The following is a 25,722-nucleotide window of genomic DNA, read 5'->3' on the forward strand; positions in this document are numbered from 1 at the left end:
TGTGGTGCAGTGAAGTGTGAGAGCCCCTTGTGATATCCTGGAAGCAAAGTCCCCAGACTCATTGAAGAAACGAGGCCCAACCTCTGGAGCGGCAGTTCCCAGCCTTTTCACAAGTGCACACGCCCAGGCACCCCCCAAAAAACCATTTGCCAACCCCCATCACAGCCCCTATGTACACTTCATTCAGTGAAAAAGGAACTGTACGTTACGAACATTTAAAAGGATGTGTACTCATTTCTGACCTCACAACCGTGTGGTTGTGCATCTCATCCCAACGGCGAGGGTTGGCTGGTTTTAGACTTTCATTTGCTGGCATCTCGTAGCACAGGACACACATTGGGCATGGTTCAGCCTCACTGCCAAGCAAATCCAAACTTGAAGTAGTCAGCAGAGTATGTCCTCACTTTTCATTTCCTTAAGTCTGTTTAAGGGGGATATGGGGTGTCTGGGGTAGAGGTGGTACCTTTGACTCTCCAGCAGCTGCGCCTTTTCAGGTGGATGGAAGAACTGGTCCTCACCCACCACTCAGCTCTCACTGTTGGCTCCTAGCAGCTGTTGTGCATTACAGCGACGCCATCCCCCGGGCAACTGTGTCAGCTTGCAGGTGAAACACAGTGAGGGGGGGCCTGGTCTGTCTCACATACCGACCTTATGGGGGGACTTGTTCCTTCTCCCTTCTAATGCACAGTCTCAACGGCAGACCAGGAGGTATGATGCTGCAAATTGACAACTCCTGTGAAGGTGGAGGAAGATGCCCCACTGCCTTGTGGGTTATCCTGGGAAGGAACAAGGCTAAGGGAGTAAACCCTGACAGAAAATCTGGAGAGGAGTCCTAAGGCGGTTGTGTGTCAACTTCTGGCACTGTCCCGGCAACTCCTGCAGCTGAGCTGGTACCAAACGTAGAGGTTATCCTTTCCTTTGGACGATATCAGTAAAGCCGAGAGTTGGGGGCCTGGTGTCTGGGCAGCCCAGGGTCTCCATAAAAATTGCCCAGGCTCGCGCCTGGAGAGGTACTCCAGCATCGCTTAACAGCATTGAACCAACACGGGAGGCAACAGATACCGGTTATAAGCTCTTGCTCGACTGGCGTAGAGAACGAGTGCCAGGGGTTGCTTCCGACGGTGGGAGAGATCATCGCATCTCATTGGACAGTCACCTTAAGCTGGGCAGTCCCCAGCCAATAGGGTACTGTCTTGCCACAGTTCGCTTGCTTCACTGGGTGCATGAGGCTTAAGGTTCCCAAACCTGACAAGTGACTGAAATGAGCACCAGACAAACCAACAAGAAAATTATTAAGAAAAGGAAGTCATCAAAGTTTCAAGCTTGCTTGCTGGAATGTACAGACCATGTTGACCGGTTTGACTGAAGATCTTCAGGACATCAGCGACACCTGAAAGACCACTGTCATCAACGAGGAACTGAAGAGGCTCCAAGGTGACATTGCCACTTTGCAGGAGACGCAACTCGCAGCTTTGGGATTCCTAAAGGAAAAGGAAAACACCTTTTTCTGGCAGGGCAAAGCCCAAGAGGAACCCAGGGAGCACGGTGTCGACTTTGCCATCAGAAACACCCTTCTGCAAATGGTGGAACTAGTCACGGGTGGATCAGAAAGACTCCTTCAGGTGAAACTTCAAACCTGCGCCGGTCCCATCCACCTGGTCAGCGCTTACGCTCCAACCCTGAACGCCACACCGGAAGCAAAGGACAAGTTCTATGACGAGCTCAGTGCTGCCATAGTGCAAATACCTGCTTGTGAACAATTGTACCTTTTGGGTGACTTCAATGCAAGAGTTGGAACCGATCGTGACTCATGACCCTCTTGCCTAGGTCACTTCAGTGTGTGAAAAATGAATGACAACGAACAGCGTCGTCTCAAACTTTGCACGTGCCACAATCTGTGCATCGCAAACACATTTTTCTGAACCAAGCCACAGCACAGTGTGTCATGGAGACACCCACGCTTGAAACACTGGCACCAATTAGACTTGGTCACCACCAGATGCGACAACCTCAAAAACGTCCTCCTGACACGCAGCTACCATAGTGCCAACTGCGATACAGATCATTCACTAGTCTGCTCCAAGCTCAAACTGAGACCCAAGAAGCTGCACCATTCTAAACCAACTGGAAGGCCCCGCATTGATGCCAGAAAGATGGCAAACTCAGAAAAAGCTGAAATGTTCAGAGAGACCCTTGAGGAGAATCTGCGCAGCAGCCCCGGGGGTGCTGATGCGACATCCAGATGGCAGCATCTGATGGACACAATCAACAATATGGCCTTGTCAGTGTTTGGAAGAAGAGCTGGAAACACAAACAACTGGTTTGAAGCTAACTCTGATGAGATGATTTCAGTCATTGAAAAGAAGCGCGCTGCACTTCTGGGCTGTGTCTACACGTGCCCCAAACTTCGAAATGGCCATGCAAATGGCCATTTCAAAGTTTACTAATGAAACGCTGAAATGCATATTCAGCGCTTCATTAGCATGCGGGCGGCAGCGGCGCTTCGAAATTGACGAGCCTTGCCGCCGCGCGGCGCGTCCAGACGGGGCTCCTTTTCGAAAGGACGCCACCTTCTTCGAAGTCCCCTTATTCCCATGAGCTCATGGGAATAAGGGGACTTCGAAGTAGGTGGCGTGCTTTCGAAAAGGAGCCCCGTCTGGACGCGCCACGCGGCGGCAAGGCTCGTCAATTTCGAAGCGCCGCTGCCGCCCGCATGCTAATGAAGCGCTGAATATGCATTTCAGCACTTCATTAGTAAACTTCGAAATGGCCATTTGCATGGCCATTTCGAAGTTTGGGGCACGTGTAGACGTAGCCCTGGAGTAGAAAAGCTCACCAAGTCAGAGTACCCAGCAAGCACTCAGAGTGGCCAGAAAAGTAGTACAGCAGACAGCCAGGCACTGTGCCAACAACTACTGGCTTAAGCTATGCAGCAGTATCCAGACCTGTGCTGACTCTGGTAATCTCAGGGGAATGTACGAAGGCATAAAGAAGGCAAAGGGACCCATCCAGAACAAGACGGCACCTCTGAAATCCAAATCTGGTGAAGTCATCACTGACAAAGCCAAACAGATGGAGTGATGGGTTGAGCACTACTCCAAGCTGTACTCACGCGAGAACATTGTGGTTGACGCAGCCCTCAATGCCGTCGAGCTCCTGTCAGTCATGGACGAGCTGGACCAGGAACCAACTGTGGTCGAATTGAAGAAAGCTATTGACAGCACTGCAGTAGGAAAGGCCCCAGGCCAGGATGGTATACCACCAGAGGTAATCAAGTGTGCGTTGGACACACTCCTGGAACCCCTACATGAGCTGCTGTGCCTGTGCTGGAGAGAGGATGAGGTTCCACAGGATATGCGGGACGCCAACATTGTAACCTTGTATAAGAACAAAGGAGACAGATGTGACTGCCACAATTACCGTGGAATCTCCCTCCTAAGTATCACTGGTAAATTGTTCGCTCGTGTCATCCTCAGCAGACTCCAGAAGCTCGCTGAGAGGGTGTATCCTGAATCCCAGTGCAGATTCTGTGCCGAGAGATCTACCATTGACATGATCTTCTCCCTGAGGCAGCTGCAGGAGAAATGCAGGGAGCAGAAGAAGCCACTCTTGTCGCCTTCGTCAACCTGACGAAGGCTTTCGACTTGGTCAGTAGGGATGGACTGTTTAAATTGCTCCACAAGATAGGCTGTCCACCACGGTTACTCAAGATGATCCAGTCTTTCCACAAAGACACAAGAGGAACCATCCAATATGACAGCACATCATCAGATGCCTTCAGCATCAGGAGTGGCATCAAACAAGGATGTGTCCTTGCTCTGACATTGTTCAGGATCTTCTTCGCACTCCTCCTGAAGCACGCCTTTGGATCCTCAACAGAGGGCATCTTTTTGCACACAAGATCTGACGGGAAACTGTTTAATCTTGCAAGGCTGAAGACTAAGTCTAGGGTGTGGGAAGTGCTCATTAGAGACTTGCTGTTCGCAGATGATGATGCTGTAGTGACACACACAGAAGACCAGCTTCAAAAACTGCTGGATCAGTTCTCCAAAGCATGCAAGGACTTTGGGCTTACCATCAGCCTAGAGAAGACAAACGTACTTGGTCAGGACGTTGCTGCACCTCCATCAATCAGCATGCTAGAGGTTGTCCACGAGTTTACTTACCTCGGGTCCATCATCACCGACACCTTGTCGCTGGAGTCTGAGCTAAACAGGAGGATGGGAAAAGCAGCCACAACTCTGTTCAGACTTAGCAAGAGAGTGTGGAACAACAACAAGCTGTATACTCACACCAAAATGCAAGTCTACAGAGCCTGCATCCTCAGCACCCTCCTCTATGGCAGCGAGTCTTGGACCTTGTATGCCCGCCAGGAAAAGAGGCTGAATGTCTTCCACTTGCGCTGCCTCAGGCGCATTCTTGGGGTATCATGGAAGGACAGAGTGACCAACACCGCCGTCCTCGAGCAAGCTGGAATTCCAACCATGTACACCCTCCTCAGGCAGCGGCAGCTCCGCTGGCTTGGCCACGTCCACAGGATGAATGATGGAAGGATCCCAAAAGACATCCTGTACGGTGAGCTAGCCTCTGGTAAAAGACCTCCCGGATGCCCCCAGTTGCGTCACGAAGATGTCTGTAAGAGGGACCTCAAGGAGGTAGACATCGACCCAGATAGTTGGGAAGAGCTGGCAGACGGCCGCAGCAGCTGGAAGCAGGAACTACACAAGGGCCTTCAGAAGGGCGAGATGAAGATCAGACAGCTGGCAGAGGAGAAGCAAGCCTGTAGAAAGGACAGCAAGGACCTGCCAGACACCCACTACATATGCAGCAGATGTAGCAAGGACTGTCACTCTCGTGTGGGCCTCCACAGTCACAGTCAATGTTGCTAATGACCATCTTAAATGGAGTTACGAAGGACACGATCCATAGTCTACGCAGACTTAAGGGTGCCTTGAGAAAGTCTGTTTGATTAGCCCGACCACTTGCAGCTCTGTCGGTCTGCTCACCAGTCTCCTTTCTCTCCAGCAAGCCTGATTCAGCCCCAGATCCATGCCAAGCGTATGGCTCATGTTTGTTGGCTTGTAACCGTCGCGATTGTTTCGTCACGCAAAGGCGCTAGAACAGAGATTTTCAGGCAGCAATTATTAACATCATTGGGAGAGCCTTAAATTAAAAACAATCATTGATTGTCCCTTTGCAATTTAGTAAAAACTTATTCTCTACGGTCATTTTCATTTATCTTTTTTTTTTTCACGGACCTCCTACAATACCATCAAGTATCCCAGGCTGGGAGCCACTGATCTAGAGACCGTCCTTCACTTCCCTCCCCCTCCCAGCAGCCAAGCTGCCCTGAGCTTTGGGGAAGGCAGTTTGAAATACAAACCTATTTCTGGATGTCTTGTGTCTTTCTAGGAGCTAAATCCAGCTATTACCCAGAGGGTCTCTGGATCCAAGCTTTGTAGTTTTCCTGCTCTGTCCTTTCAGGGGCTGCTTACTCCACTTCGGAGTCCTTACCAGGCAGTGATGGCTTCACCTTAAATTTACTTTAAAGCATGATTTCCCAAACTAGGGGCATGTCCCCCAGGGGTGTGTGAAGAAATTCCAGGGCGGGCGCGAGGCAACCCAGCAACCCTCCCCTCATTCCCCCCACCCCAAGAAAGAGCTGGCCTTTGCTTCCGGCTCTCAGCCCCTGCCATTTTATGTGGGCGACCCGGCACAGCCTCTATACAAAGCAGGCAGCTGGCAAAGACCCACATGGAGCTAGAAGACCCATGTGGAGCTAGCTGCCTCCTGCAAAGATGAGTGAGTGTGGGTTGTGGGGAGGAGGAGGATGGGGTTAGATGTGAGACTGGGGGTGCCTGGCTTAGGAGAGGGTAGTGGGGTTGGGGTAAGAGTGTGGAGCCGATGGTGCCTGGCTTTGGAGGAGGGGAGGGGCTCGGGCAGGCGGCTTGTGGCTTGTGGGGTTTGGGTGGGTGGCTTGCAGGGCTCAGGTGGGCAGGTGGCTGGCCCCAGCAGTGAGGGGCTTGGTCGGCTCGGGCGGGCAGCTCTGGCAGCATAGGGCTCAGGCAGGTGGGTGGCTGGCATGGGGCTCAGGCAGCTGGCCAGCAGGGCTGCACCAGGCACCCTCAAAGGGCCAAGAAAAATTATTTGTGCTTATTTTTAATTTTAAATGACATTTTTATATCAAGTTTTTGTGTTTATTTTAAATTCTGAATTGTTTGTTAAAAGGGGGGGTGGGTGATGGTAAAGAAGTGAGGGGACGCGAGGGTTTCTCAAGCGTCAAAAGGGGGGTGTGATGCCAAAAAGTTAGGCAACTGCTGCTTTAAAGAACCAGTATGTTTCTCAGACGTCTGTGATCAGCGTTATGGGCTCCATGTTACTGGATCCCAGCTACGTACGTCTCCAGCGGGCAGTCTGGTTTGCCAGCAACAGGACATATACATAGCTTTGCTAGGTGAGGAACGTGGGCAGGCATCTCAATGCTAAGAGGATTCTGCAATCAGGAGGCTATTACTGCTAGATTACTGTCGCTTCTGGCTTTTCAAACCTCTCAGATTTACAGAACCCCGCTCTGACATTTTTATCTCCCTTCTCCCACAAACACAGGCACGAGTTCAGTTTTCTCTAACATCTGACCTTTCTTGCTGAATTGTTAAAAGCCATTAAGAATTTTATTGCCAGCGATTTCCATCGCTCGCCAGTTGTTCTCTGACATTTATCAAGAGCTTGTTATACGACGGAAAACCATGTAAGCCTGTAACGATCAATATTTAAATCCCGGGTAATTTATTTGCACGCCCTCATTAACTGTGATTTCCATTTGCTTTCTCCGCAGCTCCCAGTGATAAGCAGATAATGGATCAGCTTCAGCGAAAGCAGCAACATGCCCGCAGCCCATTAGAAGGTGAAAGGCACTGAATTAAATGGCATTTAGGGAAGTCACTTTCAGGAGAGGAAGTGCTTTTTAAAACTGAGCTCAAGGGGACACACACATGGAGACAGTTACACCTGCTCACCAGCGCCTCAGGAAATCTCGGTCTCTCTCCTCCGGCCTGGAGCAGATAAACTTAGGGGCTGGATTTCCCCCAGTTAGTTGTTGAGTTAGCTAATTGGGGTCCATGTGGTCCATGTCGCAGGATGCCCCTGGGAACAGTTAGTGGCATCAGCGGAGTTCAGCAGTGGAAGGGTTAATCTGCACCTTGGGCACTCAGATGCTATGAGGGGGGGTACCCTAGGCTAGTACCTGGTGTGGTTTGAGAGTTCAGTGATGGGAAGATGTCCTTTTGCTTTCCAACCCCTGGGAATCTGAGTTCTGGCCAGGGTGAAACCAGCTTAGATCCCCACAGGGAGAGCTCCTAGCCCCTATCTGCGAGAAATCCATGAGGCAGTTCAGCAGCGCGGACACTCTCTGTTCAGGACAGAACCACGACGGGCAGGCTGGAGCAGTGGCGGGGCGGTTTGCAGATGGGGGTGGTAGAGGATCTGGGGGCTCCCCTATGGAGGCTTTGTTGCAGGCCTGTGCGTTGCCAGGACTGCACGGAAGAGAAGCTTGCTCAGAGCTCCTTTCATTTCCCTGCGTATCCTCTTCATCCTGCCCCATCCAGGGCTGGTTTCTTCCTGCCACGCCAGCTGCTCCTGAAGGCCCAGCTCCACCCTTGCTTCCACTGTATCACCTTACTCTGTGAGTAATGCCATTGAAATCTATGGCACTACTTACGGAGCAAGGTGCTGGCCTGGACCCGCCACAGGAAAACGCACATAGGGCAGGATTCTGCCATGCTCACCCCCATCCCTGGTAAGCAGTCGGGCCCCGTTCCTGAAAGGTACTTAGGCTCCTAACTCCCCTGGAAAGTTAGGGACCTAAATCCCTTTGCAGATCTGGGCCCTACTCCCCCAGAATCCCCACTGAAACAAACAGCGCTATTTACCCAGTAAGCTGCTGCACGGCGGGGGGTAAGGGTGGCAACCTCTGTCCCCGTTGCTTCCCAGGGTCGATCATTTGGTGGGGACCTGTGTCATTTCAGACCCTTGTCGGCTGCCCATGGATGAGGGCTCCTGCTTACGCTACACCTTGCTCTGGTATTACCACGGGGAAGCCAATGCCTGCAGGCCCTTCGTGTTTGGAGGCTGCGGAGGGAACAGCAATCGATTTAAATCCAAACTCACATGTGAGCGACAGTGTAAAATCACAACAGGTGAGAGGACATCTCCAGTAGCTTCTGGTGGGTGTGAGAACAAGCCGGGACAGATTGGCCAGGACAAACGGAGGCTGGAAATGACAAGAAGGGTTTTTGTCCTCGGAGGAGGAAGGGTCTGGAATGGCCTGGCCATAGGAGAAGCCCAAGGAGTTTTTAAGTTGGCTCTTGCTACCGATGGGACGACACGAGATGCCTTCCAGTCCTTGGTGGGGCCACACCAGGGACTTGTCCTACCCCATTGTAGCCCTAGTGAGCCCTGGAGTAACCTCCCTCCTGCGTACGTTGATCCCAATCCCCCTCTGCCCTCATAGAGCACCTACAGAACAGTCTGATCTTACTCATGTCCGTTCCAAGCTGGGTGTGTGCAGGTACCAGCCCAGTTGCCGGAAGATTTTTGCCCGAGCCAGTAGCCAGAGGCTCGGTGCGGCACCACCTGGAATGGTGCCTCTATGGCAACCATATAGGCACTGCCTGCACCGCTCCGGCTGAGTTCCTTCTCGCCGCACGGCCAGTCGTTGGAGCTCTTGTCTTCTCGGCTCAAATCTTTAGCTAGTAGCCTGTTGTAGTGTAAATAGTTCTTGAAGGAGTGTAAATAGTTTAGTACATGGTTTCCCACATGGGGGGGCGTGCCCCCATCTGGAGGGGGAGGTGAAGAAATCCCCTCCCGTTGTTCCCCCTATGCTCTGCTTCTGGCTCTCAGCCGCTGCCATTTTACATGGGTGACCTGGCGCAGCCACTGTAAAAGCAGGCAGCCGGCAAAGACCTACCTGCTAAGATGAGTGAGTGTGGGTTGGAGGGCAGGGAAGGAGGAGGAGTGGGGCTGGGGGTGCCTGGCTCAGGTAAGGGGGATGGGGATGAAGGAAGAGCAGGGGGCTGGTGGGAGGGGAGGTGCTCGGGTGGGCAGCTTGTGCGGCTCAAGCGGCCAGGCAGCCAGCTTGCAGGACTCATGGGGCTTGGGTGGCTTGGACCGGCAGGTGGGTGTCTGGCCTGGGCAGTGTGAGGCCTGGGCATGTGGCTTGGGCAGCTGGCCCGCAACTGCGGGGAGCAGCTGGCCCCAGTGGCTGGAGGGCAGGTGGCCGGCTGGCACTGGCAGTGTGGGGCTCAGGTGGGTGGGCGGCTGGTGTGGGCAGCTAGGGTGGCTGGCTCAGGCAGCTGGCCAACTGGGGCTGTGCCAGGCACCCACAAGGGGCCAAGAAAACTATTTGTGCTTATTTTCAATTTTAAATAACATTTTATATCAAGTTTTTGTGTTTCTTGTAAATTACGAATGGAATTGTTTGTTAAAAGGGGGTTGGATGATGGTAAAGAAGAGGTTGGGGGGGCCTGAGGGTTTTTCAGAAATCAAAAGGGGGGCGTGATGCCGAAAATTTTAGGAGCCGCTGGTTTAGTACTTGATAGCTAGTCTTAGTGTTTTAACTAATACTTTCCGTCCCCCTTGGCGCTGGGGAATGCCTGGGTCCCCAGGCTTTAAGACTTGTTCAAAATGCAGCAAACGCATGCCAAAAAGTGACCCCCATTCAGCCTATTTGATATGCTTGGGGGAAGGACACTTGCATAATCGCTGTCCTATTTGTAAGGCCTTTAAGTCCAGAACTTTGAAAGATAGCGCCCAACGCCTTAAAGTCTTCTTAATGGAGGCAGCTCTTAAGCCTCAAGGGTCTCCTGCAGGAGCAGAGAGTGGAGCCTCTTCAGTGCAAAGTGCACCAGCGCCATCAACCATGGTGCCGCCTAAGGGCTCCTGGCACCAAGAGCAGGTATAGGCACCGTTGCCTTCTTGGCGCCATAGGAGTCAATCTCCAGTGCTGATGAAGAGGAGGAGCCACGAGAGGCATCGCTCACCGGAGAAGCGGGATGGCCTCAAGTCCAAGGCTCTGGCACACACTGCTGAAGGGCAGGATGCACGTCCGTTGAAGGCAATGCAGAGCGGGAGCCCGCAGGCGCTGGACTTGCCCTTAATGCTGGAGGCGTTTTGAGTGACACAAGGACTGCTGCAGGTGACGGTGCAGGGTCCTTCTCTGTCTATGGAGGACAGGCGCCGTAGCACTGAAACGGAGCCATCAGGGCTTATGGACGTGACACCAGCACCAACCCCTGCGCTCACGTCGATGCCGGCACCGAGCGCTCCGGTACCAACCCAGCAGCCTGTGGGCCAGTTTCAGGTGCCCTGTCCTCTGGCACCGGCACTGTTCTCGACACACAAGACATTGACTCCAGCGGCCCCGCTGTGGTCTCCTTCTGAATCGACATTGGAGTCGGACTCCTTCTACTCAAGCTCTGAACGGCGCGGGAGCTCAAGAAGGTCACACTGTAGCCCTCACAGGCACCGTCATCATCACTCCGACGATACGGGTTGGCTGCTGGCTTCACAGGTGACTCAGCAGTGGCCCTTCTGGACCCCGTCGGCATTTCATGAGTTGCAGGGCCAGGCCGTTGGAGTGCCTTTAACGGTGCTGGGGGCCCCGCCGATCCCATGCGCGGCGCCGTTGGCGTCACTGGGTGCCCCACCACTGGAAAAAAGACAGGAAGTGGTGGTCATTGTGGACCCACCTGCGTCTACTTCGTCAGCAGCTACCTCAGCACCGTCGTCGGCACCATCTCAGCAGGACTGGACCCCTTCAGTGCTGGTGCCATCTGAAATTGTACCAGCCCAGGCACCAGCACTGACTCAAGTAACGGCGCTGTTTGTGCCACCTGTGGTGGGGTTTTTTGGCCAGCCGGTGCCTATGTCAGCTCCGCCTACGATGCCCCCCAGTTTGACCATAATTTCCATAGGGGGCCAAGTGCCTGAGCAGGTCACTACTGCCCGTCCCCTCCATATCAAGGCGCAAGGGCTATCATCATCTTCCCCCCAGCCCCAGCTGAGGCAGTGGTGGGCTCATCAGCCTCGTCCGTACTGGAGGATGGCAGATCTTTTCAACAGCTCCTTAGGAGAGTGGCCCAAAACTTGAGGGTGCAAGTGGAGGAGGGTCTGGGATGAAAAGGACCCTGTCATGGACATTTTGTACTCCATAGGCCCCACCAGGGTGGCTCTGCCCCTAATCAAAACACCTGGAGGTCGTTCATTCTATTTTCCGGAAGTGGAGGTATCCCCAGGGGAACCTGTTCACCTCCCACCTCAATTGGAAAAGCAGGACGTTCTGTTCCTGAGGTAAGCAGTGAGGTGGCAAAGTTTGCAGATGACACCAAGTTGTTCAGGACAGTCAAAACCAAAAGGGATTGTGAAGAACTACAAAAAGATCGCAGCAAACTGAGTGATTGGGCAGCAAAATGGCAAATGAAATTTAATGTGGGTAAGTGTAAGGTAATGCACATTGGAAAAAATAACCCAAATTACACGTACAACATGATGGGGTCAAATTTAGCTCTGACAGATCAGGAAAGGGATCTTGGAGTTATAGTGGATAGTTCTCTGAAGACATCCACGCAGTGTGCAGCGGCAGTTAGTAAAGCAAATAGGATGTTAGGAATTATTAAAAAAGGGATAGATAATAAGACAAAAGATATCATACTTCCCCTATATAAAACTATGGTACGCCCACATCTTGAGTACTGTGTGCAGATGTGGTCTCCTCACCTCAAAAAAGATATATTGGCATTAGAAAAGGTTCAGAAAAGGGCAACTAAGATGATCTGGGGTTTGGAACGGGTCCCATATGGGGAGAGGCTAGAGAGACTGGGACTTTTCAGTCTGGAAAAGAGGCGATTGAGGGGCGATATGATAGAGGTATATAGAATCATGAATGGTGTGGAGAAAGTGAATATAAAAAAATTATTTACCTTTTCCCATAATACAAGAACCAGGGGAAACCAAATGAAATTGATGGGTAGTAGGTTCAAAACTAATAAAAGGAAATTTTTCTTCACACAGCGCACAGTCAACCTGTGGAACTCCTTGCCGGAGGAGGCTGTGAAGGCCAGGACTCTATTAGGGTTTAAAAAAGAGCTCGATAAATTTTTGCAGGTTAGGTCCATAAATGGCTATTAGCCAGGGGTAAAGTATGGTGCCCTAGCCTTCAGTACAAGGGCAGGAGATGGATGGCAGGAGATAAATCACTTGATCATTGTCTTCTGTTCTCCTTCTCTGGGGCACCTGGCATTGGCCACTGTCGGCAGACGGGAAACTGGGCTGGATGGACCTTTGGTCTGACCCAGTATGGCCATTCTTATGTTCTTATGTTCTTATGTTCCTACCGCAATCAGAGCCTGGGGTCCTGGGCAGACGCCTTCAGCGTCCCCTGGTCGGGCAGGCTGATGTATGCGTTCTCTCCGATTCCACGAATTCACAGGGTCCTCCTCAAGATTTGCTCAGAAGGGGCATTAATCATCTTGGTGACACTGGCATGGGCCCGCCAGCACTGGTGCTCGACCCTCCTGTACCTCTCGGTCCATGAGCCAATGACGTTGCCGCTCCAGCCGGACCTATCGATGCAGCAAGAGGGGAGACTGCAACATCCCAGTCTCCAGTCGCTGCATCTCACAGCGTGGATGCTCCGTGGCTGAGGAGCTGGGTGCTGGCCTGTTTGGATCCCAGAAAGGAAGTGTTGTTAAATAGCAGAAAACCCTCCACGAGGGTAACTTATTTGGCCAAGAGGAAAAGGTTTTTGGTGTGGGTGTCTCACAGAGGGCTATCATCCTCGCAGGCCGCCATCCTGATGATTTTAGATTATCTATGGGGTCTGGTACAGGAGGGCTTGTCCCTCTCCTCGGTTAGGGTGCACTTAGCTGCTCTCTCAGCCTTTCACGTGGGTCATGGAACATCTGTGTTCTCAGACCCATAGTCAAAAGGTTTCTGAAGGGTTTAGAAAGAATCAAGCCCCAGGTTCAGGCATCACTGCCCCCGTGGGATCTCAGTTTGGTGTTAGCCAAGCTTATGGAGGCCCCCTGTGAACTCCTGGCTACCTGCTCCCTGCTGTTTCTGAATTACAAATTAGGGTTTTTGGTGGCAGTCACCTCAGCCAGGAGGGTATCTGAGTTGGACCCCTTGTACACAGTGTTTCACAAGGATAAACTTCGGCTGAGACCTCACCCTGTGTTTTTACCTAAGGTGGCGTCCGTGTTTCATATTAACTAAGACATTTCCCTACCGGTATTTTACCCAAAGCCCCATACCTCCCTGAGGGAGCAATGTTTACATACCTTGGACATTAGAAGGGCTCTGGCCCTTTATATGGGTAGGACTAGGCCCTTTAGAAGAACGCAGCAACTCTTTGCAGCAGTTGCTGATAAGATGAAGGGCCTTCCGGTCTCCGCCCAACAGATTTCCTCCTGGATAGTGACGTGCATCAAGGAGTGTTACAAGCTCGCAGGGGTTCCTCCCCCGCTGCTTAGGGCTCACTCCACAAGAGTGTGGTGTATTTGGCACAGATGCCTATCCAGGACATGTGTAGGGCAGCCACCTGGTCCTCAATTCATATGTTTACAGCACATTACGCTTTGACACAGCACAGATGGGAAGACGCTGTGGTGAGCAGGGCTGTCCTACAGTCCATTCGAGGCTCTGACCCCACCTCCTAGGCATTGGCTCGTACTCACCCAACTTGGCATGGACATGAGCAGTTACTCGAAGAAGGAAGGATAGGTACCTGTTCTGTACCTGGTGTTCTTCGAGATATGTTGCTCGTGTCCATTCCAAAACCCTCCCGCCTTCCCCACTGTCGGAGTAGCCAGCAAGAAGGAACTGAGTGTGGGGGGTGGAGATGGGCAGTACATATATTGGTCGCCATATCGGTGCCACTCCAGGCGGCACAGCACTGACCCTAGGGCTACTGGCTGGGACAAAAAGCTTCCGGCAACTGAGCATGCGCCCGCACGCACCCAACTTGGTATGGACATGAGCAATGCATCTTGAAGAATACCGGTAATAGATCAAGAAGTCCTCTGGCACCTTATAGACTAACAGATATTTTGGGGCATGCATCTGACAAAGCAGGTCTTTGCCCACAAAAGCTTATACTCCAAAATATCTGTTAGTGTATAAAGTGCCGCAGGACTTCTTGTTGTTTTTGAAGATACAGACTAACTCCGCTACCCCTCTGAGTTATAGACCAGGTAACTCTTTTCTGCAGCACGTGCCATCTCTCCGGGTACTCCCTAACAGGCCAGATTTACTTACTCCTGATGTGGCAGGAAAAAGACTGAGATGAATCAGTGAAAATCCATCCAGGTTCACGTCACCAGCCACTCGATTCAGCCCTATCTTCAGTGCTCCCGAGGCCCCAGACACGTCCAACGTTCTTCCCTTCTGTGGAGTCCAGGTCTCTGTAAGGAGGAGAGGCAAGCCCCAGCCTATGTGCCTGGACTCCCAAATCCAGGACCTCTTTCCCAGGTGGTGCTTGTCGACGCCCTGCCAGAACCCATTGACCTGGCTCTGGCGTTGCACATCCAGCTCCCTCCTCCAACTGGCTTCCTTAGAGAACCCTGTGTTTTATAAGGCCTCAGACTCCTTCCACTCCCAGCATGCTTTGCTGAAAGGTGCTGTAAGGCTCCCCAGCTCTAAAACGTGAGTGGAACCTGCTGGACCACACTCCAGTTCCTATCTGAAGGGGCCACAAGCTTTCCACAGTTCTCTTCCTGATCAGCTCAGTTTCTGAAGGAGCTTGGGTGGCCCTTTTCCCTACCACGCCTGTGACAGGCAGGTCATCCTGGCCTATCAGTGAGTATTTGTGAAGTGACGTCATGCAAGGTTCACTCTTCTGTGCGTGGCCACGTGGCTGCTTGTAGGCTGTAAGTTTTTGGGAGCAGGGGTGGTGATGTTTGCTTAGCACACTGCAAGCTATCTCTTCTGCTGCAGGTAGCAGCCATCTATGCCAGTGTTTCCTGGAAGCAGAGCTGTGGGGCAGACCCCCCTGGAGAGATTCAGCTGCCACCCAGCTGATTAGCAGAGTCCCACAGCCACGCACAGCTGGTAGCGTGCACTTCTATTGGTGGTGCACATAATGAAATTTATTCTGCATGCGAGTGGAAGAAATTAGAAGGAACCCTGGTCTATACTGGGACATGCAGAATTCCTGTTTTATTTCTGGCACCTGAACACAGCTATGCAAGAGACACCTCCAAGTGTATTTGGACCATTACCATATATCTCAAGCTCGTAAGCCTCCTGGGAACACAGGTTTTACTGTATATCATCCCAGCAGTACATCTTATCTGGCACGCTGCTTGTGAGGACAGCAAACCAGGCATAGCACCTCAGCGACTTTCTGTGCCAGACGTGCTTGGGTAAATGAGTTTCCATCAGCGGGATGGTGGAACACCCTGTCCTTAAATGATCAACCTCATTCAGAGACCTCCCATGGTTATTTGCTGGTAAAGTACCTTGTATCCCGTAGGTCTCACAATTGCAGATTAATGCCAATTAACAAGGCTCTGCTGTACGGCATGTGCCTGCCTGAGGTGGACTCCTGGCCGCTTCAATCCCACAAGGTTGGGCTTTCACGCTTGGGGTGTAGGTCCCAGCTCTGTCATGGTTCCCCTTCTCCAATGCCAGGTCCCACAGGACTATTTTGACACGCACAGTTTAGTGCAAAATTCACCTGCCTCCTGCGCTAACTTTCCTTGATGTGACCCTGATTTAACCTTCCCAAGCAAAACTCGGCCAAGCCCGTCTGTCTGGTTTTGGGGAGAAGCCGCTGTGTCTGCAGCCAGGTCTGTTAGCATTACACCAGGCGTGTTTGAAAGCCATCCTGGCCTCATGCTAGAGTTAGCAAATCTGACCCAAACTCCGGGTTGGTGATACAACCTCAAACCTATGATTCACCACTCCCCAGCAACGCCCTCCTGGCCCACGATGCCTCACTTCTCCATGGCAGTGGGTAGCGGGGCACCTGGGGGTCAGAGAACTCTACTTCCCGGTGAACCCTGGTGCAGCAGGTCGGGAGGGTGGCACTGTGGGGCAGAGCAGACTTCCAGGCCCCTCCGGCTGCCCATCGTTTGGCCTTTTATTAAAGATATGGAAAAGCAGGGAAGGCCGCCAAAGCGTCAGGAACAGCCAGGATTAAATAGGGTTTCATTGCACAGCATCCCTTGTTCCCTTTGCCTTCCACTGGGGAGTTTTAGATGGCCCCCTCCCGCTCCGTGTCTGACAGTCTCTCAGGTGGGGCTAGCTGTCCTCTTGGGGGAAAGAGGAAGTCAGCTGAGGCAGGCCGGAGCCGTCGGTGGAGTCCCATCCCATTTCCTCTCCGTTGGTGGTTGGGACGCAGCTGGAGCTGGCGGGGCAGTTACAGTCCCACCCCCCTTGCCCCATGTCCCCCTCTCTGGCCTGGTCTGCACAGGACATTTGGAGTGATCCTTGGGATCCCAGGAGATGGTGGGGGTGGCAACCATGCAGGTGTCACTCAGCCCAGTAGCCTCCATCTGTTCTTTCTGTGTCCCCCCCGCCGCCTCAAGTCTTTCTTGAGGGGACACAAAGGGAATGGGGGTGTGGGGTGGAGTAGCCCAGCTCCTTGTTGTTTTGTCCCCTTACTCACCTTTTCCAGAAACACTTCATTTAAACCCTTGTGCTCCTGTGGAGCGCCAGTCATCTACCAGTCTCTCTCACTTCACTCTGTCTCTGGACAAAACTAGCTGACCCCAGGAGGACCCCAGTTGTTGTCCTTCAGTCTCAGTAGATCTTCTCCATGTTGTCCGAGGTCTTCCTCTTTTGTGTTTTCCTTGCGGGTTCCATGAGAGAGCTTGATGGTCTGTGCTGGATGATGGCTTTCTGAGAGTGTGGTCTGGTCATCCCAATTTTCTTCTCTTGATTTGAACATCAAGTGGTTCTTGTCCCGCTCTGTTCCAAAGCGCCTCGTTCGTGACCAAGTCTTGCCATTTGATGTGATGGATGTACCTCAGACATCTGTTTATGAATGCCTGTAGCTTGTGATTTGAAGACTGTTTAGTACTCCAAGGTCTTGCATCCATCCAAGAGCGCACTCTTCACCTTTGTGTCGAAGAGATGCAGTTTCATTTTCTCAGGTACTTTTTGTGAACTCTATATGGGACAAAGAGTCTTGAATGCAGCTGTTGCTTTCCCTGTCCTGGCACTGATATCCTTGCCTGTTCCTCCATCTCTGCCCCTAACCCTCCCAAAGCAGGTGAACTGCTCCACATCTTCCAGGTCACCCCTCCCAGTGTGATGGTGGTGTTGTTGGACTGGTTGATCCTCATCGTTTTGGTATTTCCCTTGTTGATGCTCAGTCAAGTCGTTGAGGCAGTTTTGTCTAGCATTGTGACCTCTTCTTCCATGCTTTCATGCTGGTGCGCCTTAAATTCAGCTGATCCTGCCCCCCCGAGCCCTGCCGTGCAGCTCACGCCCGTGGAAGTGGTGGTGATGCCTCAAGCCCAGGATACTAACGCTGGGCAATAGGAAGAAGTTGATCCCTACAGGGAATGGAAACACCCTACGACAGGTACAGAGGTCTTACTTGTGATGGGAGACTCCCCATCAGTTGGAACGGCCTGCATCCATGTGCAGCGCACAGCCTCCTGTTGTTAAAGACAACATCACTGGTTCCGAAAGCCATGGGGACCCACACTCCCCAGTGCAAATGGTTCCCTTTGCATGTTGGTAGCACCGTTTGAAGAGTCACTTCCTCTGTTTCACCGGCTGCAGAGTTTGTCTCCTTTCCCTGTTGTCTGTTCTGGCCTTTCGCATAGCTGCAAGGGAAAGCAAACCATTTTAAAACAGTAAAAGGTGACTGTGAAACCTTACAAATCAGCTGGTGGATCCTGGGGATGCAGGGCAGGTGTAGGACCTGGAATGGCTTTGAACCCTTTCAAGTGTTTTGATTCCTTGTGTCTGGGCTCCCTTTAATCTTCCTTGCCAGCCCGAACGCCGATGCTGGGAAAGATGACAGCACTTGTTCCCTTTGTGAGTAAAGAAACTTGCTTTGAGTCCTCTGTTGACGTGCATTAATATGTTCCCTGAGAGCACAGCCTGGATGCAAGGTACTCAAGCCGTTGTTGAGCACGTAGAAGGAAATCTTGACTTAGAAACAGCCTTTGTAAGGCAAGCTTCCCGCTGAGTTTTTGAAAATGACAAAAGAGCTGAGTTTCACAGGAGCCCTTTGACCGCCCTAGTTTTTCTTCTACCTCTGACTATGTCCTGGTCCCCACAGCACACCAGGAGCCCAATCTCCAGCTCATGTTACTTGGCAAAGCTCCAGTGAAGGCACCAGGGGTGCCTACAACCTGCACAGGCCCCTGGGTAAGATGGAGCTATAGGGACAGCTCTGCATTTCCAGGAGGAGCGGAGCCTATGGTAGAAGGGGTGGGGCCAAAAGCAGCCAACCCTCCATGCGGCCCAGAGCGCGGTGCACCCCCTTCACCCACCCCCCAGCCCTCCAAACTGCATGGGATGTGCAGCATGATGCTACGGTGGCCATTTAAAGGGCCCCTGGCTCTGGCTGCTGCCTCAGTAAGACTGGCCAGGAGCCCTGAGTCCCTTTGAGTTGCCAGGCTCTGGGGCAACTACCCCCTACCCGCCCACTTGTCAGCAGGCCTGGAACTCACCGATGGAGCTCATGAGGCCCAAAGCTCCTTGAGCTCAGAAACAAACCTTATTCAGGGGCTCACGTGGCAAAAATGATGAGCGGAAGCCATTGATGGTGGATAACGTAGGTAAGGGAAGGTGCTACCTTCCCAAAATTTCCTGCATCCTCCCCACCGCTCCCCAATCAAGGCTGGGTCCACAGTGAGGCAGCCCAGCTCCCTAGCCACCGGGGAAAGCTGGGGACATGGTGTGGCAGCCCCAGCTCTCCAAGTGGCCAGGAAGGATCAGGCTGAGGCCATGGACGTCATGGGGGTGGGACCCAGTGGGTGAGGCCTCAGGCAGAAGAGGGAGAGCTGCATCTTGCCTTGCCCTTTAGGGCCTTCACCCACCGGCCGTGGTGGAAGCCCAGCTGAACTTCCTTTGCCTAACTTAACATCTGTAGGGTTAGATAAACAGACAAGCACCTCTTCAGGTGGCTGTCACTTTGCAGAGATATTCTGGAGGAAGCTGGATGGGGCTGTTCGACATTAACCCCAACTTTGACTGCTGCTAATCAGTGGGTAAAATGAGCTCCCCTAGCAGGCCTCGTGTGTTGGCCTCCACATAGGTCCAAACCACTATGTTGCCCTGTGGGTAGATGTCTAGACACATTCGCTTCCCACAGTCAATCTTAGAGGTTTCTGATGCTGTTCATTAGGCGTAGCTGTAGATGTGTTCAGGAGCAAACAAAGAACCCAAAGCACAAAGTTCATATTCACCTCAGAGCTTGCAGGAGTTCAGATCTGGGTGTCTGGCTTATGTCCACTCCTTATATGTGTAAGGCTGACAGACCCTGGTGGCTGGCAGGAGGGAATGAACCTGCGACCTACTCTCTCTTGTAAGTGGTCTCAGCGCTTCTGGAGTTATGGGTGCATAAAATACACTCATGTGTCCACTGTTTTGCATGGATTCAGTTAAATCTTTCTGGAGAGGAAGAGTTTGTAGTCAATGGCCAGGGCTCCCGCAAAATACTTCCATCCATGGGTGGAATAAATTTTGTTAAGTGCACCAAGGTGTGTGCACCACCAGTAGAAATACATGCTGCTGGATGTGGACACTATGGGTGCTCTGCCAGTCAGCTGGGTGGTACCTGAATCTCTCCTGGGTGGCTGCCCAAGTGCTCAGCTCACAGGGATCCCTCTCAAAGGCTCAGAATTACTGTGGAGACCATGCAAACCCACATGGATATGACCCAAGCCAGCACCTGCATGGCCCTAGTGGAGAGCAGCTGGTTGCTTAGGCCAGCAAGTATGTAATGATTTTTGATTGCCTGAGCCACTGAGCCTGAAGTTCCAAATGGCCGAGCTATACAGTCTAGCAACAGCCGTGGTTCACTGGGCAGTCACCGGTTTGATAGAGACACATCAAATCGCAGCCACTGGGTCGAGTGGCCGCCTCACGTGGGTGGCAGCAATCTAAGCATCCACTCATAAATATCATTGCTGCCAGTCTACCCCGCCAGGTGCTCTTGGGATCAAGGCAATAGGCCTCTGGGTTAAATATTAGCAATCTGACTGCCTGGAATTTTTTTAATCACGAATAGACTTGGGACTGATGGGTTCTGCTGAAATGAGCATAATTCGAAAGGCAGGTTGCACTGGCCCTGGAAAGAAACATGCAAAAACTTTGGAGGAGATCAAACCTTCTTTGTTTTGACGTTTTAAAAAAGAAGCCTCCAATTTGGCCTTGAAGAATTGCATTTTCCAAAGGTCATCCAGCATTTGAAAGTTCTTCCCTGAGAAAGTCTGGACCCGAATCAAAACTTTTTGCTTTGGACCAAACAAAATGTTTCCTTCAACCCCAAGTAATTTTTTTGTAAACTTTTTGATTCGCTGAAAATCTTGAAAACAAGCAGTGTGGGGGATTCTTAAAAAAATGATCTAGAAATGTCCAAGAATTGACAAATGATATTAAAAATTGGAAAAGAAAAAAAAACGGAATCCCTGTAGCACCTTAAAGATTAACAATTTATTGATTAGGTAGTGAGCTTTTGTGGTTAAGACCCACTTCCTTAGACTTTGGAGCAAAAATGAATCTGATGAAGTGGGTTTTGCCCACAATAGCTCATTACCTAATCAATAAAATTGTTAGTCTTTAGGGTAGGTCTACACAGAAAGTTATTGTGAAATAACAGCCATTATTACAAAATAACCATCCTAGTGTCTACACTATGCAACTGTTATTTTGAAATAACTTCAAAATAGTGTTTTGCTAATTTCAGAATTGGTAGATCTCATTCTACAGGGAGTAGCTCCTATTTCAAAACAGCTATTTCAAAATAGGGGCTGTTAAGACAGGGAATAGAACCTATTTGGAATAAGCCATAGTACATCCAATGGCTTTATTTCAAAATAGGCTAAGTGTGTGTAGATGCTGTATTTCAAAATAGCCAAGTGCTATTTCAAAATGCGTTTTTGGCCATTTCTACACAGGCCACTTCCTTTGGAAGTAGCATGCTAATACACGGCACGAAAGATGCCAATGAGGCGTGGATGCAAATTCCAGGTGCCCAATTGAAATGGTCCTGTTGCCTCATTCCTCTGCACCTGAGAGCGGTGGAGATGGAAGAGGCCAGAGCGGAGAAAGATGGGGCATTGTGGGGCACATACGGGACGTCTCTGGAGGCTAATGAATTCAATTTAAAGACATGGAGCTTCCTCACTACCCTTCATTCGGAATTTTAAATTTGAACTGAACACTACACGCGTCAGGTAACTATGATATTATGAGTTTGATATTATGTTGATTTTAGTGCACCATAAATCGAGCTAATGGAATTTACAGTGAAGACAGGCACTTAGTAAAATCAGGCTAAATGACTTAAAATCGATATTATCTCGTAGTGTAGACATAGCCTGTGATTCTAGGAATCTTCTTGTGACACTGCCATTGCAAAAGGAACACAGTTATGAGTCGTTTTTAATAGTCTCAGAGGGGTAGCCATGTTAGTCTGTGACTTCCCAAAAAAACCCAAGCAGTCGCGTAGCACCTTAACAGTGTATCTCCCCAGCAGCCTTATTTCAAAATAAGCTGTTCCAGAAGAGCTATTCCAAAATAACGCTGCTACACACAAAGGCTGTTTCTACACAGGCCACTTCCTTTGGAAATGGCATGCTAATACATGGAGCGAAAGATGCTAATGAGGCATGGATGCAAATTCCCCGTGCCTCATTAGCATAACATCATGTGATTTGGAGTCCGGAAGACCATTCTTCTGGACTCCAAAACACCGTGTAGAAGTGCAGCCCAAAACTTTTGGGAAGAAGGGGCCTCTGGGTCCTTCCAGAACCCTCCCTGGGGCCGCGCTTCTACACAGCATTTTGGAGTCCGGAAGAACGGTCTTCCGGACTCCAAATCACATGATATTATGCTAATGAGGCACGGGGAGTTTGCATCCACGCCTCATTAGCATCTTTCGCTCCGTGTATTAGTTTCAAAGATTCATTGCACTTTTCAGGGTAGCACCTGTGTCACTTAAAAACATGCTTCTTCTGAGGGTCTTCTTTGTCAGGAGGTCTAAATCCAGATCCAAGCCTGCAAAGATCCAGTGCTTTTGCATCCCATTTTCAAAAACCTGTTTGTTGAGTCAGGTTTTCTTCCCCTCCCGTCAATCATAGGAAGCACATCTCTTATAAAAGCAAGCCAGAGGCCCATCTGGGAAAAGAGACATTTGTTTAATACAACAGGGGAAAGAGGGAAATGAAAGGAGGGAAGATGTCATCAGATACCCACATCTACTTGTGGAACATTTTTTCCCATGCTGCACCAGTGAAAATAGCCAGAATGCTACGGGGTCAGGGAGCTGTGGGATGGGTTCCCACAATACACTGCTACAGCACTCGATTTTAGCTACTTGTGCATGGCGGCAATAAGTTGATTTTGTGGGGAGCATGTGGGAAGGTGAGGATGCTCAAAATCGAATGGATAAAACCCAGCATTAATAAATGTATTGTAATAAATTCAATTTTAGCTGATAGTGTAGACACAGCTTAAGAATCATAGAACACTAAAACTGGTAGAGACCTCGAGAGGTCAGAGTCTGGTTCCCTGCCCTCTTGGCAGGACCAAGCACCATCTAGACCATCCCCAGTAGGTGTCTGTCTACCCTGCTCTTAAATATCTCCAGCCATGGAGATTGCACAACCTCCCTAGGTAACTTATTCCAGTGTTTAACCACTCTGATGGTTAGGAACTTTTTCTTAATGTCTAATCTAAACCTCCTTTGCTGCAGTTTAAGCCCATTTCTCCTTGTCCTATCCTCAGAGCCAAGAACAATTTCTCTCCTTCCTCCTTGTAACCCCCTTTGAGGTACTTGTAAACTGCTGTCATATCTCCACTCAGTCTTCTCTTTTCTTAACTAAACAAGCCCACTTCTTCCAGTCTGCCCTCATAGCTCACGGTCTCTAGAGCTTTAATCATTCTTGTTGCTCTTCTCTGGACCTTCTCCAACTTCTCCACATCTTTCTTGAAATGTGGTGCCCAGAACTGGGCACAATAGTCCAAACGAGGCCTAACCAGTCCTGAGTAGAGTGGAAGAATGATGCCTCCAGTGCCTTGCTCGCTACACTCCTGCTAATGCATCCCGGAATCATGTTTGCTTTTTTTGCAACTGCATCACCCTGTTGACTCATAGTTAGCTTGTAGGGCCCAACCACATCATTCTGGAAATCGTTGTCTCATCCTGTGACATTTCAAACCTAGTTGCTAGGTCTAAGTTTTTCAGTGGGAGGGCAGTCCTGATGGTTAACCAGTTTAGATACGTCAGGTGCTAAGATCAAGCAGCTGCAGGGGTAGAATAGCTTGGATGAAAGATTGTAGGTGTCTGGGACCCAAGTAACTTTGGCAGAGAGGCCCTGTTCACAGGTGAGAAAAATGGAATCCTTTGAACTGGATTTTATAAAGTGGGAGACGGCAGATATTGTGAAGCTCAGAGGGGAGCAGAAATTCCAGCTAGCCTCAAGCTGAACCCATTTCTTTTTCCTTTCTTTCCAAAATCTCTCCCAGGAAGGCGACTGGCTGCAGACAGACTACGTGAATGAAAAGCGAGTTGCAAAAGGCATATCCAGGACGGCTCAGAGGTTGGAAATAAGCAAGACAAACCATTTAACACAAAGAGGCCGTAGCTGTTAGTTCTGCAAACAAAGAGAGAGCTGTTATTACGGATATGTCATCAGTCGGATTGATAAGGAGTCTTTGCTTTGTCTAGAAAAGCTGAAGGCCCACAATGGTTCCATTCACACTGCAGATTTATTGAGTAACTCCCAACAAACACCTAAATGTTATTTGATTTCTTTAAATAAAACGGTAGGTTAACCCAGTTTTGCATAATTCCAGTCACCTGCTCAGCAGGGGATGGGCCAGTAAAATAGAATTGGTTTTCCATTGCCGTCAGCTTGGTAAGGAAGGACAAGTCTGTTTTGCCCTAGGCTGGTACATTTGGGGGAATATTTTTACAAGCTCATGTTGAATCACCAGTAGAGATAAATGGAACCATTTTGGAAAAACTTGGATCATCTTTCAAATCAGCCTTCAGCCTGCACTAACTCCAGCTTGTCTGCTGCTTTCACGTGTCTGTTCTCTTCCTGGTTTCCTCCAGGATTGGAAGCAGGTGTGAGAAAGGAGGGGTGTGATCTGAGTGCAGGCCTGAGCGGCTGGAACTTCTTGAGTTCTAATTGCAGCTCTGCCACTGAACTCTCTTTGTGGCCTTGGATAAGTCACTTAACCTCTCTGTGTTAGGTTCCCACCCGTAATACAGGATATTAATTAATTTCATTGAAGAGGAAAAATGCCAAGGGTACTAAAATATCAAAATAAAGGCTGCTCTCAAGTTGGCCATGACCACATCATTCATCGCCTTGTCCTCTGATATTTCAAACCTAGTTTCTAGGCCTAAGTTTTTCATACAGGAGGGCACCTCTGACTGTTAACCAGTTTAGATATGTCAGGTGCTAAGATCAAGCAGCTGCAAGGATAGACCAGTTGGGGGAAAGACTGCAATGTCTGGGACCCAAGTAACCCTGGCTGAGAGGTCGCCTTCAGGTGAGGAAAATGGAATCCTTTGAACTGGATTTTGTAAGGTGGGAGATAGTAGCTATTGGTGGGACAGGGGATGGGGACACTTTGTTATCAAGGTGACCCGGTGTGAGTGCTCCTGTATCTATCATAAGGTACCAGAGTCTCTTACCTTTTTAAAAATCTTTAAGCATTTCATTGCCAATGAGAAAATAAAGAAGGAAATCACAAACAACTTAGAGTTGCAAAACAAAGCAAGCAGTTCTGTAGCACCTTACAGACCTCCAATTTTATTTGCTTGGTAATGAGCTTTTGTGGGACAGACCTACTACTTCAGCTTCTGGAGCACACCTGAGAGAGAACTGAGGAATCAGATCAATATAAAAAGTAAAATGTACCTTATAAATAAAATTGTTGGTCTATGAGGTGCTATAGGACTGCTTGCTTTGTTTTGCAAAGCTACAGACTAGAACGGCTACCCTTCTGAGACAATGTAGACTTGGTTACGAAATATTAAGTCTCTTTAACTATATATATTGTAGCTAAAAATTGCATCTTATGAATGAGACTTGGTGAATAAAGACAATTCCTGAAACGTCAAACTTTCTGGCTTAATATAATCATTCTGGTCTCCAAATTATGTTATTTCATGCTAAATTCCCTTCACTTGGTCCTGTGTGTGAGAGGCAATCTCTCCTGGTACAGCATTCCTCAGTGCCTAGTTTGTCTCTGCCACTTACTAGCTTCCATAGACTTTGGCAAGTCACTTTACCTCTCTGTGGCTGTTACGATACTCCATTTATTTAACTCCAGCTGTGCGGTTTAATTGCTTTGTGGTCAAAACCAGCCAGCAGCAGAGATTAAATAGAATGAGGGCTAAATGTTCAAATGCTGGCAACTTTAAACAGAGGGCATAAGCTTTCTTGGGCAAAGACCCGCTTCGTCAGTTGCATGGCGGGGGGCGTGTTGAGAGGGGGATAACACCCCCCTGCATGCATCTGATGA

The 25,722-nt window shown here is 50.2% G+C and overlaps 1 protein-coding gene across 1 annotated transcript in view; it reads left to right on the top strand.

The window, feature by feature from the left end:
* Positions 1-23,952, top strand: part of LOC142020062 (uncharacterized) — a 267,476-nt gene extending 243,524 nt beyond the window's left edge. The window contains exons 90-92 of the mRNA XM_075007686.1: positions 6,836-6,904; positions 8,025-8,195; positions 23,710-23,952. Coding sequence (XP_074863787.1) covers positions 6,836-6,904; positions 8,025-8,195; positions 23,710-23,744 — 275 coding nt within the window. The 3' untranslated portion in view covers positions 23,745-23,952. The remainder of the gene's footprint in view (positions 1-6,835; positions 6,905-8,024; positions 8,196-23,709) is intronic.
* The last annotated feature ends 1,770 nt before the right edge of the window (positions 23,953-25,722 follow it).

Source organism: Carettochelys insculpta, chromosome 1 (assembly GCF_033958435.1).
Source record: "Carettochelys insculpta isolate YL-2023 chromosome 1, ASM3395843v1, whole genome shotgun sequence".
NCBI classification, from domain to species: domain Eukaryota; kingdom Metazoa; phylum Chordata; order Testudines; family Carettochelyidae; genus Carettochelys; species Carettochelys insculpta.